This window comes from Zosterops lateralis, assembly GCF_965231275.1.
Source record: "Zosterops lateralis genome assembly, chromosome: 5".
Classification (NCBI taxonomy): domain Eukaryota; kingdom Metazoa; phylum Chordata; class Aves; order Passeriformes; family Zosteropidae; genus Zosterops; species Zosterops lateralis.
This window is the reverse complement of record NC_139766.1, coordinates 70,355,930-70,369,240: the sequence shown is the minus strand read 5'-3', so window position 1 is coordinate 70,369,240 and position 13,311 is coordinate 70,355,930. Positions and strand designations below refer to the sequence as shown.

The 13,311-nt window shown below is 45.8% G+C and overlaps 1 protein-coding gene across 1 annotated transcript in view; it reads right to left on the bottom strand.

Moving 5' to 3' along the window:
• Positions 1–762: 762 nt before the first annotated feature.
• NDST4 (N-deacetylase and N-sulfotransferase 4) overlaps positions 763–13,311 on the bottom strand; it is a gene marked incomplete at both ends in the record, with an annotated part of 52,476 nt that continues 39,927 nt past the window's right edge. Inside the window, 8 exons of the mRNA XM_083862388.1 lie at positions 763–882; positions 1,100–1,202; positions 4,042–4,151; positions 5,913–6,083; positions 7,068–7,242; positions 8,118–8,241; positions 8,348–8,444; positions 9,340–9,522. Coding sequence (XP_083718514.1) covers positions 763–882; positions 1,100–1,202; positions 4,042–4,151; positions 5,913–6,083; positions 7,068–7,242; positions 8,118–8,241; positions 8,348–8,444; positions 9,340–9,522 — 1,083 coding nt within the window. The remainder of the gene's footprint in view (positions 883–1,099; positions 1,203–4,041; positions 4,152–5,912; positions 6,084–7,067; positions 7,243–8,117; positions 8,242–8,347; positions 8,445–9,339; positions 9,523–13,311) is intronic.

Below are 13,311 nucleotides of genomic sequence, written 5' to 3'. Positions count from 1 at the left end.
TTTTGGTAAATATATTTATTTACCTTTCATTTCCCTGTGGCCACAGAAAGCAGCTATTTAAAGCTAAGTGTGTGCCTGATCTAGAGATACACTACATGCAGATATGTATGTCACACAGGTATATGTGATATACAATGGCTGTGTTTGTCCTTTCAACTCCATAAAAGCCTATAGAAAGAGTTTGTGCTTCAGCAGACTGTAGTTTGTGTCCAAAACATTAAAAAGAAAAAAAAAAGGCCAATAAAGTTATTTTTCTGCAACAGCTTGCAGATGGAGACCCTAAATGACTCACCCAGTGTCTGAAGGTTTCAGAGCAACATCGCTGCTTTGCAGAAAGAGACTGTCAACATTAGGCTGCTGGCAGCGCACTGCTTGGAATTCAAAAGGATCTGAACACAAACGTGGGGAAAAGCCCAGCGGGTGACCAACCTCCCAGTCCAGCGAGAGCCGTTCCCATCCTCTGCCCGTGTCTTGACAGGCTGCGGTGTGTCCGTGCGGGGTCCATCCATCCTACACACATCCCTGGTCCTCCTGCATCCCGGGAACGCCGCGCCTTTTCCTGGCGACTGCTCCTGCCCGGGCACAGCCACAGCCGTCGGGTTCGCCTTGGAGGGAGTCTTTATTCCTTCTCTTGTGGTCTGTCGGGTTGTTTTTGGCTGGAAGAGCGGGGTCCGTGAGGTGCTGTCCTGCCGATGCCGAGTGAGCCGGAGGGGCGGGGGGTCTGCGGGGGCAGGAACGGGGCTGGCCGGGGCCCCGGCGGTGCTACCGGACCTTCTGCAGCTCCTGCCGCAGCCAGGAGGGCAGCGGCTGCCCCAGCCTGTGCAGCAGCTTGGACAGCTCCACGTTGTGCTCCCGGTAGTAGCTGGACAGGAACGCTCGGGACTGAGAGGGAGGAAAAGCAAAGCGAGGTGGGGTTAAAGGAAAGCCGCCCCACAGGGGGAAGCCAGCGCCCTCTCTTTCAAAGCTCCGGTTTCCGACTTTTAGAAACATCAACCCAGTGAAAATGTAGCAAAGAATTTAAAAAATCAATTTAAAAATCAGTATGTTTATTAAGGGCCAATATTAAAACCACTCCCATAAGTTTCTGGAGAGCCCTCACCTCTTGGTCCATTGGTGGGTATTTCCGACCTTTGCTTTTCCCCAGGCACTTTGTTTTCCCTCCTTCCAATAACTGGCACCAGAAGCCTTTCTGTGGGTCGAACCTGTAGAGGATCATTTTTTTTAAAAGACCTTGCTGCAGAAACACTTTCTGGCTACTGAGACACCAGTGTTAGCCCACAGTTATTGCTGCACACATCTCTCTAGATGACTGGAATTCTGAGGACGGAGTGGGAAACAGCTTTCCTCTCCTGTGTAAACTCTGGGGATTCATTTTGTCCCACAGATTTGCCTTGGAAGTGCCTAAAGGCAGGAAGTTTTTCATGCACTGGCTAATTTTTGTTCTGCTGGTCCAGCACACAGGGTGAAGGGCTGATCTGCGGGTCTCCTAAGGAAGCACTGGCTGGGGGCTGATGATTTCACCTGCCTGAGAAGTTGCCGCTCCCTATCTCTGCATCTAAATACCATTTTCGTTCCTGAGATGGCATTGTAGCATAAACACTGTCTTAGCAGCCTTATCTGAAACGTGCGATTTGATTGTGATGCCTGAAATGCAGAGATAGAAGAGGTCTAGATTAAGGCTTGCAAAGACGTGCTTGCCGAGGAACCAACAGCACGTGGCATTAAGTTTGGGATTTATTGCTGTGGGACTTGCAGCAGGCATAAAACATCCAGAGGCTGCACATTCCTGCTACTCAGCAGATGTTTGAGAAGGATGAAGGATAATTGGCCGGGACTCAGAGTTAATTAGGGACACACCACCTTCCTGCCCCTGCTCTGTCCCTACGACACGGATGCACCTGCAATTTGCTGCTCCACGGAAGGGAGCGGATTTCAGAAGAAGGGTGAACCTTCTGCATGGGTTTTTTCTTGCCCAGCCTATTAATGCAGGCCTGACCTTTGTTTCCTAAATTGTCTGTGTAGCTGTATCAATTAAAAACAAATAAATCATTGATTAAATGGGTATATTGATGATAGATTCATTTCTGCTTTGTCCTTTCCCATCTGCTCCTTGCATGCTGAAGTGCTTTAGCTGCCTTGCATTAATTTCCCAAGAGGAGCAGCCAATATCATGTGCTGGGTAAAAGGGAAACTGCAAAACTATGCCCCAAACAATATTTCTGCCTCAGAAGGAGCTTATTGAACATTCTGAAAAGGATGTGCAAATTTGGGCAGGGGAAAAGAGGGTGAGAGAATTTGGGCTGAATTCAACCCTCTGCGTTCAGAAATCACAGAACTCTCAGGGCTTCTGTGAATGTAATTGGGCACAGTGGAAGTATTTATTTAAAAATAGTGATAGCCCTAAGGCTAAAGCTACAGGGGAGCATTTTAGAGCTGTCAGCAGTAATCTTTGGAGGCCTGGTTTTCTTCCCTTCCCTGCAGAGTCAGCCTGGGGGGAAGGCAGGGTTTTGGGAAGGCAGTACCTGATGCCAGAGGCAGGGAATGCCTGCGAAGGCAGAGCCAAGCAATGCCACCATGGGGATCTTTCTCTTATTCCCTGACAGAATGTAGCAGCTCTCCAAGGGGGAACATTTTCCTAAGCACACTCCTCTCATCCTGTGTTTTCCTTGAGCCCTGCCTCTGTCCCCTCTTCTCCCTTCCCATGGCTCTGGATAGTGGCCTCCCTTCTGCCTGGGTTGATTTTACTCTCCTGCAAGACTTTCACATAATTACTCAGGGCGACAGAGTTGTTGCTCAGTGCTGTTCACAGGACTGGGTCCTTAGGCTGCTTCCTGGCACCTTTAAGAAGTGTGGTGTCCAGTTATTAGACAGCAATGACTAGGAACAATCCTATGCAATCTTCTCCCTTTTGACAAGCCCTAGCAGAAAGCAGCTATGTACATTAAAGCATTTTCCCCTTCTCTCCCAAGTCCATGCAGGCGTGTGTGCTTCCACAGCACATTTGCATTCTTGATGCCTCTGAACAGGGAGTGCAAAATTTTATGGATCTGTTTACAATCCATTTTCCTGTCCAAACCAGAATGAGAGGCCAAATTTCTTCATGCTGCGCGACTCCATTGACTTTAATTTAGTTCCAGAAAGGAAGATGTATGTCTGTGGGTGTGGATTTTAAAATCCCAGCAGAAGGCACTGCAGATGTGCAGTTGTGGATTGTTCAAACATCAATAGCTCAGCTCTGTGATCAGAATCCTCCTCCCCTCCATCCGCTTTGGAAACCAGTGACTTAAAAAAAATTGTGCTCTGAAATCCAAAATTCTTCCTCTAGAAAAAGGTTTTGGCAGAGCAACTTTCTTAAGCACTGAAGTTTTACTTTGAACCTGTGATATAAATAAGTTGAAGCCTCCCAGGAGAGGAAACATGAAATGGTAACTGTAAGCTGAGAGGAGCAGTGTGGGGCAGCTGGAAAGCCCATGGTTGTGTTTCCCTCAGGACCAGCCTGCAGGGAAGGTGAAGCAGAAGATTTTCAGCTTCCCCCTCCATGTGCTGGCTCCTGCTCTCTGCTTGCACAGGGACTTGGAAAAGCCTCCACTGCAGTGCCAGGATTCCCAGCCCACGGATATCCCAGGGCTGGGGCTGTAAGGAGATGATGCTCCTCACACAGATAGGCTCAGGTCAAAAGCTTCTTACAATTTTCTGCTGGACTAAGAGGGGAGAGGGGAATTCAGCCCACTCCCACCCCTGCAGGAGTCTCAGCCACACATGGAAATCCAGAGAGGAAAATAGGATTGGGGAACAAGTGCTTCTAACCCAACCTCTTCCATCAAGCTCCGGTCAGAATGGTGAAATATACTTCTGCCAAACTTTCCACACCTGACACTCCAGGATTCAGCTCCTGGAGACTGATAGAAGACAATCTCAAGCTTTTCAAAGTTATCATTGTCCTGATATGTTGTTTGTTCACAGTTAATAATCAAGAGATCCTGGTGGGAGGGGATGTACCCTGGGATCCCACAGGGCAGATAAGAAAGGGAATACACTCACGTTAGGGCTTCAGAGTAATTGTAATGAGGAGACACTCCCAGAAACTTCTGCACTTCATCCATCACAGTAGCAGGGTCACTTCTCAGCTGCTGTCCATCAATAATGAGCAACTGCAGGGGTAAATATGGCACTTATTTGGAAACAGGACTAAGCTTAACAAAATCATGGCATTATTTCACTTCTGTGACAACCTGGATTTAAATTAGCACGTGACTTTGTACATTGCTGAAAACATTCATACGGATAAACTCCTTTTTAGGTTTACTTTTTACTTTATTGAGTTGAATTTGCATAGGAGGGCACCTTGTAACTCTGTGTGGGCACCTTGTTCAAATGCAGGAGTTAAACCTCCCAAGCCAAACCTGAGTCTCAGAGAATTCTGACAAGAAGAGATAAGGACAAGATGTAAAATATTGTTGAGGTTTATGATGTGTCTGTCGGAAATCCTGAGGAGAGAAGGCAGCAGCTCCAGGTGAGGGCAGAGGAGGAGCCCAGGGAACAGGGCATGGGATGCTCAGCACCCTTTGCCTCCTCAGAGTTTGTCAGGACATCCCTGTCTCCTTTGGAGAAGTTGGGATGAGGTGGGCGAGGAGGAGACATGGCCTGTTTGCTCCCAGGGCAATACTGCCCTTGCTGCCAGCTCAGCAGCTCTGGGCAGGACTCCTTTTCCATTTATGAAAGAATAGAAAGGCCAGAGATGAAAGAAGGAAGTAAATGACTGAGATTTTCTCCTTCTCCTGGAAATGAGACTGACCTGCTTCTCCTCTTTGTAGCACAGCTGAGGCTGTATAAAAAGAAAAGTGAGGACTACAAGAAGGCAGACCTTCTAGTTCTTATTGTTGGGTTTTTTCCCCCAGGTCCCTGACAAGGTAGGCAACATTTAGCTCTGCCTCCTTGCAGCAAAATTCTGTCCCACCCAGAGCAGTCTCTGGGGATCCTTGTTCATTTGCTCACTCTTGATGATGCCTTGAGTTTGAGCTTTTGTGTTTTTCAGATTCTGTGCTGCCTAGGGGTGTAACTCTGAGCCTCATATTGTTAGTCAGCTCTTCACAGAGCAGGCAGACAAAACAAATCCTTTTCCAGCTTGAGACCAAGGGCAACTGCTACAACTTTCAGGCCTAAAAGTATAAACAACGGTGAACTGAAGAGAGAAAACAAGAAGGATGAGACTTCATAACCTGAAGCTGTAGTTGGACAATTAACCCCAATATGCAAATGGACCAAAACTTGTAAAAGTGTGAGACCTCGTGATCATTTGTCCATTTTGTGACCATTTTGGGTCCAGGGCCAGGCTCTTGTCCTGCCCAAGGTGTATCCTTTAAGGCCTTTTAATAAATACCTACTTTATTCTCTTAGCTCTGTCCAGTCTCTGTTCCAGGTCAGCCTTCTCAAGGCATCAATGAAGCAGCCTTTTCCAGCTTTGTCTTCCAATAGGTACAGATATGAACTGACATCTGATCATATCCTTGGATAGAGTGCCCATGCATGTACTTTGCAGTACTAAAAAGTTTGCTTTAGGTTATTTTATTATTATTACCTCAACAATGGAAATACTCTTTAGATCTATGCGTTTAGGTAAGTTTTTCATGGCAAAGGTTATAAAAGACAATTCAATAAAATATCTGAAGGAAGAGAGGGCAAAAGAAGGAATCTATGCTTCAGCCCTGAGAAAGGCCAATTCCATATCATGATCAGATAAATATGACGCTTTCTACGACAGGGAAATGAGTGGGAAGCAGGATGGAATTTCTCTTATAGAAAAAGCTCCGGCATTTTCTAAATGCATTTGCCAGACCTTCCCACAATGTCTCCCGTTGCAGCTGCAGCTCTCTGGGGCGGGTGAGACTGGGTGGGGCGGGTGTCGCCCTTACCTGGGAGGCGGGGAAGTGCGCCAGCCACCTGTGGATGTGCAGCGCGTACCAGCCGGGCGCCAGGCAGCGCTTCTGCAGCGCCCGCAGCTCCGGCGGCGCCCGGGGGCCGCCCGTGATCACCTCGTAGAAATTGAACCTCAGGGCGGCGGGATCCTCGTGGGAGCGCTGGTGCTGCGGGACACACGAAAAGGCGTTTCACAGGGATGCTGCAGATGAAGGCTGGAATCCTGCGGGAGATGCCGGGAGGGCTGTGCCGCCTCTGCCAGGCGGGAGAGGGATGGGGGCCAAGGAGGCCGGATGGGGACAGCATTCAGTCAACGCTCCCCTGGGGAGTCACTGTTTTGCTGCTTTGCCTTGGCAGCTGTAAAGGTGCCAAGGAAATGTTACACGGGTGCAAACTGCAGCCCCTGGCTGTGCCTTATTCCCTGCAATGATGTATTTCATGCTTATTCCAACATTATTAATCTGAGTCTATTTTAACACTGCATTAAGTGTTTCCTCTATGTGTATGCCTGTGCCGGATTTCACGAGCATGCTTATACATTTCTCTAAAAATAGAGTTGTTTAAAGGTGCAGATTTTGTTACAGAAGGGTGTGGGCTCAGTAAATGGCGAGGAAGAGCATCCTGGGGTTTCCTGGGGAAAACAACAGGCTTGCTTTTGTTTCCAAGGAGAGAAAAAAGCCAGTGTCTCCAGATACAGCTCTTTTTAACTCCTTGGAAACTTCAGGAGACACTGGGTCCATTTGTGCAGTGCTGCACACTGCTGAGCTTACACACTGGGGGAAGGGATGTGGGGCCACATTCTCAGCATCAAGACCACTGATTCCCTGGCTGGGCCAGGCTCCTTTTCCCTGGGTATCTCCCTGGGTGAGGAGCACTGTTCTCCCTCTCTGCCCTGTCAGCTGTAATTGAGATGAAACTGTTTGTTCCCAGCCGCTGGCAGCTCCGTGCTGGGGAGTTTCATCATTTCTGACACCAGTGTCACAGGTGCCAACTGCAAAAGCTGGCATCCAGCATCCTCCTGCTTCCACACGGTGCCAGTGCTGTGCAGTGACTCCTGTGTCATGCTCAAGGACACAGATTCCCACTGGTGCTGGCCACCATCCCCTGCCACCATCCCCACTGTGCATTCTCTGAGGAGAAGGATTCCGTACCTGGTACCAGGAATACGCGCGGTCGGACGGGTCGATGAGGATGGTGATGATCTTGGCCTTGGGGATGAGGGAAGCAGCTCTCCTGGGAGCTTCCTCAGAATGGAAATAGTTGGCACTTTTCTCAAAGAGGAGGTCGGTGGTGGTGTTGGAAGGAGTGGGGAAGAAATCCATGTACCTGGGAGAGGAAGACACTTGTCAGAATTAGCGGTAACACAAAAGGGTCGGGGCCTTGTGCTTCCCATTTCATGGTGGGTGAGAAGGTGAATTTTCAGACATAATTCTCAAGAAGCAAAATTGAATTTCTCAGCTCAGCCCAGACTGGAATAATGGGAATGCATCTTGGCTCTTAGGTGGTGCTGGTAATAGCTAAAGCCCTCATGAAGCCTGGTAATTGGGTTTTTCCTGTGATGGATGGGATTTTTGCTAATAATTTCAGCGTCAAAGGGATATCTTTCACCAGTTTGGAGTGAGTTCAGTTTTAGCTGCAGAAAAAAAATAGGAAAAGCTTCAAAATGTCAACATTGAATGTCAACATTTAAATGTCAAACTGTTTAATTTTAACATTGTTGAAGTACTTCATTTTGGAACTGACATATCTTTGCTTTTGGACGCTTTCAGAATGCACGATTTGAATTTTGGCTTTGAATAGTCTTTTCCATTTCAAATTGATTGGATGGATTCTCGTGAAGAGATAAATGGAACCTCACTTCATGAAAAGCCACTTTGGAAGGAACAGGGTGTAAGTCAGTGCAGCTACAGCTATGACAAGACAGAGATGTTATTCAGCATGAAGACAGAACTCATGACAGAGCTGCCTCTTGCATTCATTTGTGTGAAAACTCAGAGAATTCTAACTGTTATATCTAAACAAAATTAGGGGCTTGATTAAATGTCCCATCATTACCAATTAGATTCTCTTTCTATCTGATCATTCCAAGCATAACAAATTATTCCAGTAATTAAGGTGATGTCACATCCACTCCTGGAACTTTTCCACTGTGATTTTCCATGTATTAAGAATGAACACCTCGTTTTTGTCATTCCTCTTACCAGTCAACTCCCTTGTGGTAGTTGTTGCCATTGAAGAACTGAACTTCCTCAAAAGTTTTTGGACTGGGGAGATTGCTGATAATGGAAGGATGCATCAGAAGGAATAAATAAAGGGCTGTTGTTCCTGTGACAACAAAAAGAGATGCCATTAGGAAATATAAAAAAAAAAAAACAACAAAGCACCTTTGACTTTGTAACAACTTTTTAAAAGCTCTGCTTGTGCTTCTTACCTGTTTTCTGGGGTCCTATCACCAGGAATTTGGGCAGGTGGTTGCAAGTTTTGTCTCTGGACCAAATATCCCTGTGTCGTTTATCGTCACACGGGTTCTGAAGGAGAAAAGGTGGTTGTGGACATCGCACTGGGGGATCCAAAATCTCTGCAGGGTCTCAATGTTAGGCACTAATGCCAGAGCCCTGTGCTGAGTAGCAAAATCCCACAGTGTGTGTACAATGGTTTTGAATGACTTGAGAACTAGGTTCAGTCATTAGCAGAAAAGAAAAAGAAGGGAACAACAAGACTGAAACATTGATTTAATCACGTTTCCATTTGAGGTTAAAATGGAAACCTCTGAATAGCCTGGAGGCATTACTTTTTGAGCTGTCAGAATGGTTTCAGATGCATGGGGCTTAGTGCCAATTTTAATTTACGTGAGAATGCAAAAGGGAAGGACAAAATAGAAAAGTGGGATATTATTCATCTCCTTATCTTTCTACTACCTACGAATGCAAAATAAAAAGCTGTGAACAAAAGGCCCTGCAGAAGAGGCTGGGACTGGCTGCTCTTCAAAGCAGTTCTCATACAGATGCTGCTTTGGCATAGTGTTGACTGGTAACAGAGGATACACTTTGCTGGTGAATAAAATTAACAAAATATGATGGGGAAAATCATCGACTGATGGCAATTGCTGCAGCCCAGTGGAAATATTATAGATTTATAATAAACTTGTAGCTGGGTCAAAAACAATAGGGGAAATTTTCTGCTCCTTTTTGCCAGTGTAAGCCCTGAATAACTGCACAGCTTTCCTTGGTGGATTTATGCCTGCATAACCAAAAGCATGGGGTGGCTCATGGTATTCCAGTTAAGAGAAGAGGCAGGCATGTGTAACCATTAAATTACAGAGTTGAGATCACATTCCCATGCTTTAAAAAAGCTTTTTAGAGGAAGAGGTGCCTGTCCCAACGAGTGGATTGCAGCTGGAGGAGGAAGAGGAGGTGACTTTACCTGCCAGAGAGGGTCTGTCTGCTCGGGGAAGAGTTCGAAGTACTTCTGGGCCAGCTGCATGGGGGGCAGGGTCTGCAGCCTCAGGTTTGTGGAGCTCTTGACAAAGCTGGCAAGGTTGGCAAAGGTGTACAGGCCCAGGCGGTCGTTCCCATAGTTGGACAGGTGGGTCATGAAAATGCTGATCTGGGGGCAAGAGGAGCCTTTCAGGCATGGCACACCAAAAATCCAACGTGCTGCCTCCCCCCAGGGCTGCCTGGTTTGCTGGAAATGCATGGCTTTAAGTAGGGGAATTAATTCTGACACAGAAACACTCCCAGGCTTTGAGAATGATGGTATCTCAGCTAAGTATCTCTGTTTTTTTTTTTTTGTTTTTTTTTTTTTTTTCTTCTTAAAGCTGATAGAAGTTCTGTCTCTTTTTATCAGCTTTTACGCAGCCACTGTCTTGTAGATCTCATGACTTATTTCAGAAGGATAAAGAGAGTTTATAAGAATAATGTGACAAATGAATCTCCCAGCATTTTTTTTTTCCACGAGGTGATTAAACTCAGTTTTGTGGCTGGTTTACCTGTAGAATGTCATCATTTACTTTCATGGAGATGGCACCACTGAATGTTGTCACTTGGCTGTTTTAGTCAGTGCATTGGCCTGAGACAGGATGGACTGACAGATTTGATTACAGCTGCAGGTAGATTTGGGGACTGAAGCACTTCATTCTGAAGAAAATAGCAACCAACAGTGAGGACACCAGATTCCCAGGTAAAGGGTTTGCTTTGCAGAGATAGTTGTGTCCAAGTGAGCCTCACTTTGGGTGATTAGGAATGGGGAGGAGTTTATAAAGTCATGTGCAGGGAGTGTGGAAGAGGTTTCAGGAAAGCACATGCATCTTCCTCCTTTGAAAGCTGCTATAGGAGTCATATTTAAGTCAGTGACTTTTGATTTTTTTAATTCAAAATTAATTGGATTAATGCTGGAGGGCTGCTGGATGTGGTTGGAGCGGTGCCTTGCCCAACCCAGACATGGGGGATGGTGTTTAGGCAGTGCTCCTTTAGAGCCTGGAGTGTGGGTCAGGTATGCTGGAGATCTGCTGTAAAATCTGCTCTAAAATACCTCTGTGTGTGTCTCAGGAAGGCTTTTAGCAGTCAACTACCTGAAGAGAAAGCTTTCCTTCCAGTAGGATCCTGCTCTGTTGTCCAGGGCTTGTCCCTAGCACATCAAGGGGATAAGAAGCCACCAGCTTCCCACTCTCCCCCTCTTGCTGTGCCAGGGTGGTGCTCCTTTAACCATCAGCTCCCAGTGTTTGAAAAGGTGTCCATTAGTTTGTTAAATTATTAACAAGGCTTTTAGTACTCCTCCAAGGGGGGGACAGATGGAGCTTAAGAGAAAGTGTCCCTCATGGCCCTTGCACCATGGGTTTGCATTCTGCACACTTTATGACACAGAAGGTAATTTAATCTTCATTTTTATTCTGCTCTGGGCCTCAGCTAAGCAGAGATTGGAAACTGCACCAGTTGTTTTTTTCTGTGGATTGCTTTGGTGGATTCCAGTGCCTGTGTGTTTTATGACCCCAAGTATTTGACGTAAACAGAGTGAATCTTAAAATTACCCTGAACTTGGTGCTCTATGTACTACTCCAGAAACTTACGAGAGGTAATAAATGATCCTCTCCTCACCAAATAAACCCCCAGCCAACACAAACAGATCCTTGCTAGTTCAACTCCTGTAAATGTGAAAAGCTCTTCCTGCAAACTGTTTTAAACTGATGAAAAGGAAAACACAGGTAGGAAACGTTGATGGAGAATATCACCTCCTCTCTGGGGGGTTTGTTTGATGAGTGCTAAAAGATCTGCCAATGACATTTAATAGTAGTGCAGCAAATGAAGTATGCAAGTAAATCTGTGTGCTCTTTGTGCTTTGTTTACACTTGAAAATGGATGAGATTGTTTTTAATGTTAAAATGTACTTGCAGGAGATGAGTATTAGCTTATTCTAGGAGTTTCATTAGGCTGCAAACCAATTTAAAAGATCCAATTAATCACTCTTCATGGAGTCAAAATATCTTGGACATCTCTCTTGACTTCTTCTGCTCTGTTGGCCTTTTTGGAAGTGAAAAACCCCCAGACATGACGCATTATTCATGAGATTAAAGTGGGATTTAATTCTTTGCCACCTCCCTCCAAATCACTGGGCATGAAAGGTGATGGATTTGAACTGTTCATGTTTAGAGCATGGATGGTATCAGACTGTTTGTAAGCTAATGGCAGGATCCTCACACCATTTCACTCTGTGGTTTTTGCTTCTAGGGCTATTTCACATCACTTACATCTAGAATTTAGATCTACAGTGTTTTCTCTAATGGAATGTTTGTATATGCAGCCTTGTGTTATATAGAAAATTAAATGTACAGTAATAGTAGAGAGAAACAAAGGGCATTTTTTAAAAAACTGGAATATAAACCAGTGCCTTGAAACTGCTTTCTGTACTCAGAGTCCGTGCACTTGCTCTGGATGCACAGCCCTATTAATGCAGAATAAAGAGCTTTTTTCCTTCTTTAATTACCAAACTTTGCACAGCTTTAGCTAAAAGCACTTGTTTTTGGACAAAGATTAGCCACCTGCTCCTGGAGGGCCCAGCTGAAGTGTAACACAACCTCAAGGATGGGAATCCCATCTTGGGATATCTGAGACTCTCCCTATTCATCGATTGAGCACTTGCAATGAGAAAATCCATTAGTGAACTTAGGTATAAATGTGTTCCACCTCATCCTCTCAGCCATTCCATAATTAAATAGGATCAATGTTCCCTTTTAGGTCCTTTTTTCCTCCTGCTGCTGGTTTGGCCCTGGCCCACTGCTGGAAAGCCCAGGAGCCAGAGATGGGTGTCGTGGGAATTCCGCTGTTCTGAGAGGAAATTGATGCTTACTGTCTTTAGTGGCTTCTTTTCCTTGCCTTTTCGCCTCTTAATAAGATTATCCAGAAGAGAGGAATTAATACAAGGGGTGGTGTTCTGGCAGGAATGTGCATTTACTGCTGGGCTCCTCTCCCACTGAAATGAATTCTGCTCCTCTTTGCTTTTCCATCAGAATCGCCGAGCGCAGAGTCCCAGAATGGGAGCTGGATGGAGTCCCTTGGATTTGTGGCTGTGCAAATGGGATGGCAGGGCTGGGGAACTCGGACCTGCCAGCTTTCCATGTGCTAATCCCCGGCAGCTCTGTGCCAGGCTGGCCACGGCACTGCCTCGTTCGGTCTGGAGCGGCTCATCCCTCTCCCAGCCCAGCAGCAGCATCATCCAGCTCTGGATTCCAGGCTCGTCCCTCCTGAGCCAGAGCCCCGTTCCTTGATAATGAATCCCATAATGCAGCTGTTTGTGTGGCTAGGAGGAAGCTGAGAGGGAGATTTTTGTGTTGACAAAGCACTAATTTTAATAGTGACAAATGGTTTCTCTAGAATTCAGCACTAGTCATATTCATGGCCCTTCTGCTGCTGAGGCAAAAATCATTTATATGCCTGAAAATCTTTTTTTTAAAAAAACAAACTTTTACTCTCTTTCCACTCTGCACATCTGTTTATACTTTAATGTTCTTGACAGGATAATCAAATATTTTCCAAATATAATGTCTCTAAAGGAAGCAACAAAGTCCCTGTGTGGACAGAAACATTTTTGTGTCTGACTGAAGGGGAAACAAAACCATTGAATGGCATTTTATTTCCCGTGCCCATCTCCATTACTGTGTCTGCTTTCCACCTCGAGTGCTCCCAGGATGGGAGTGGAAGCTGCTGTCCATCAGTGGTGGGAAGTGGCCTGAGGACAGCTGTACAAATGCTGTAAAGCCTCTATGTTGTTTTAAAATTCCCTGTTGGAAGAGCAGAATTGTTTCTCATTTACCCAGGAACGCTTTCTACTTTTCCATTGTTTAGTTGGCAGGATTAAATGAATTCCTTAGTATTGACAGAACAATCCTGTGCCTTGTTCTTT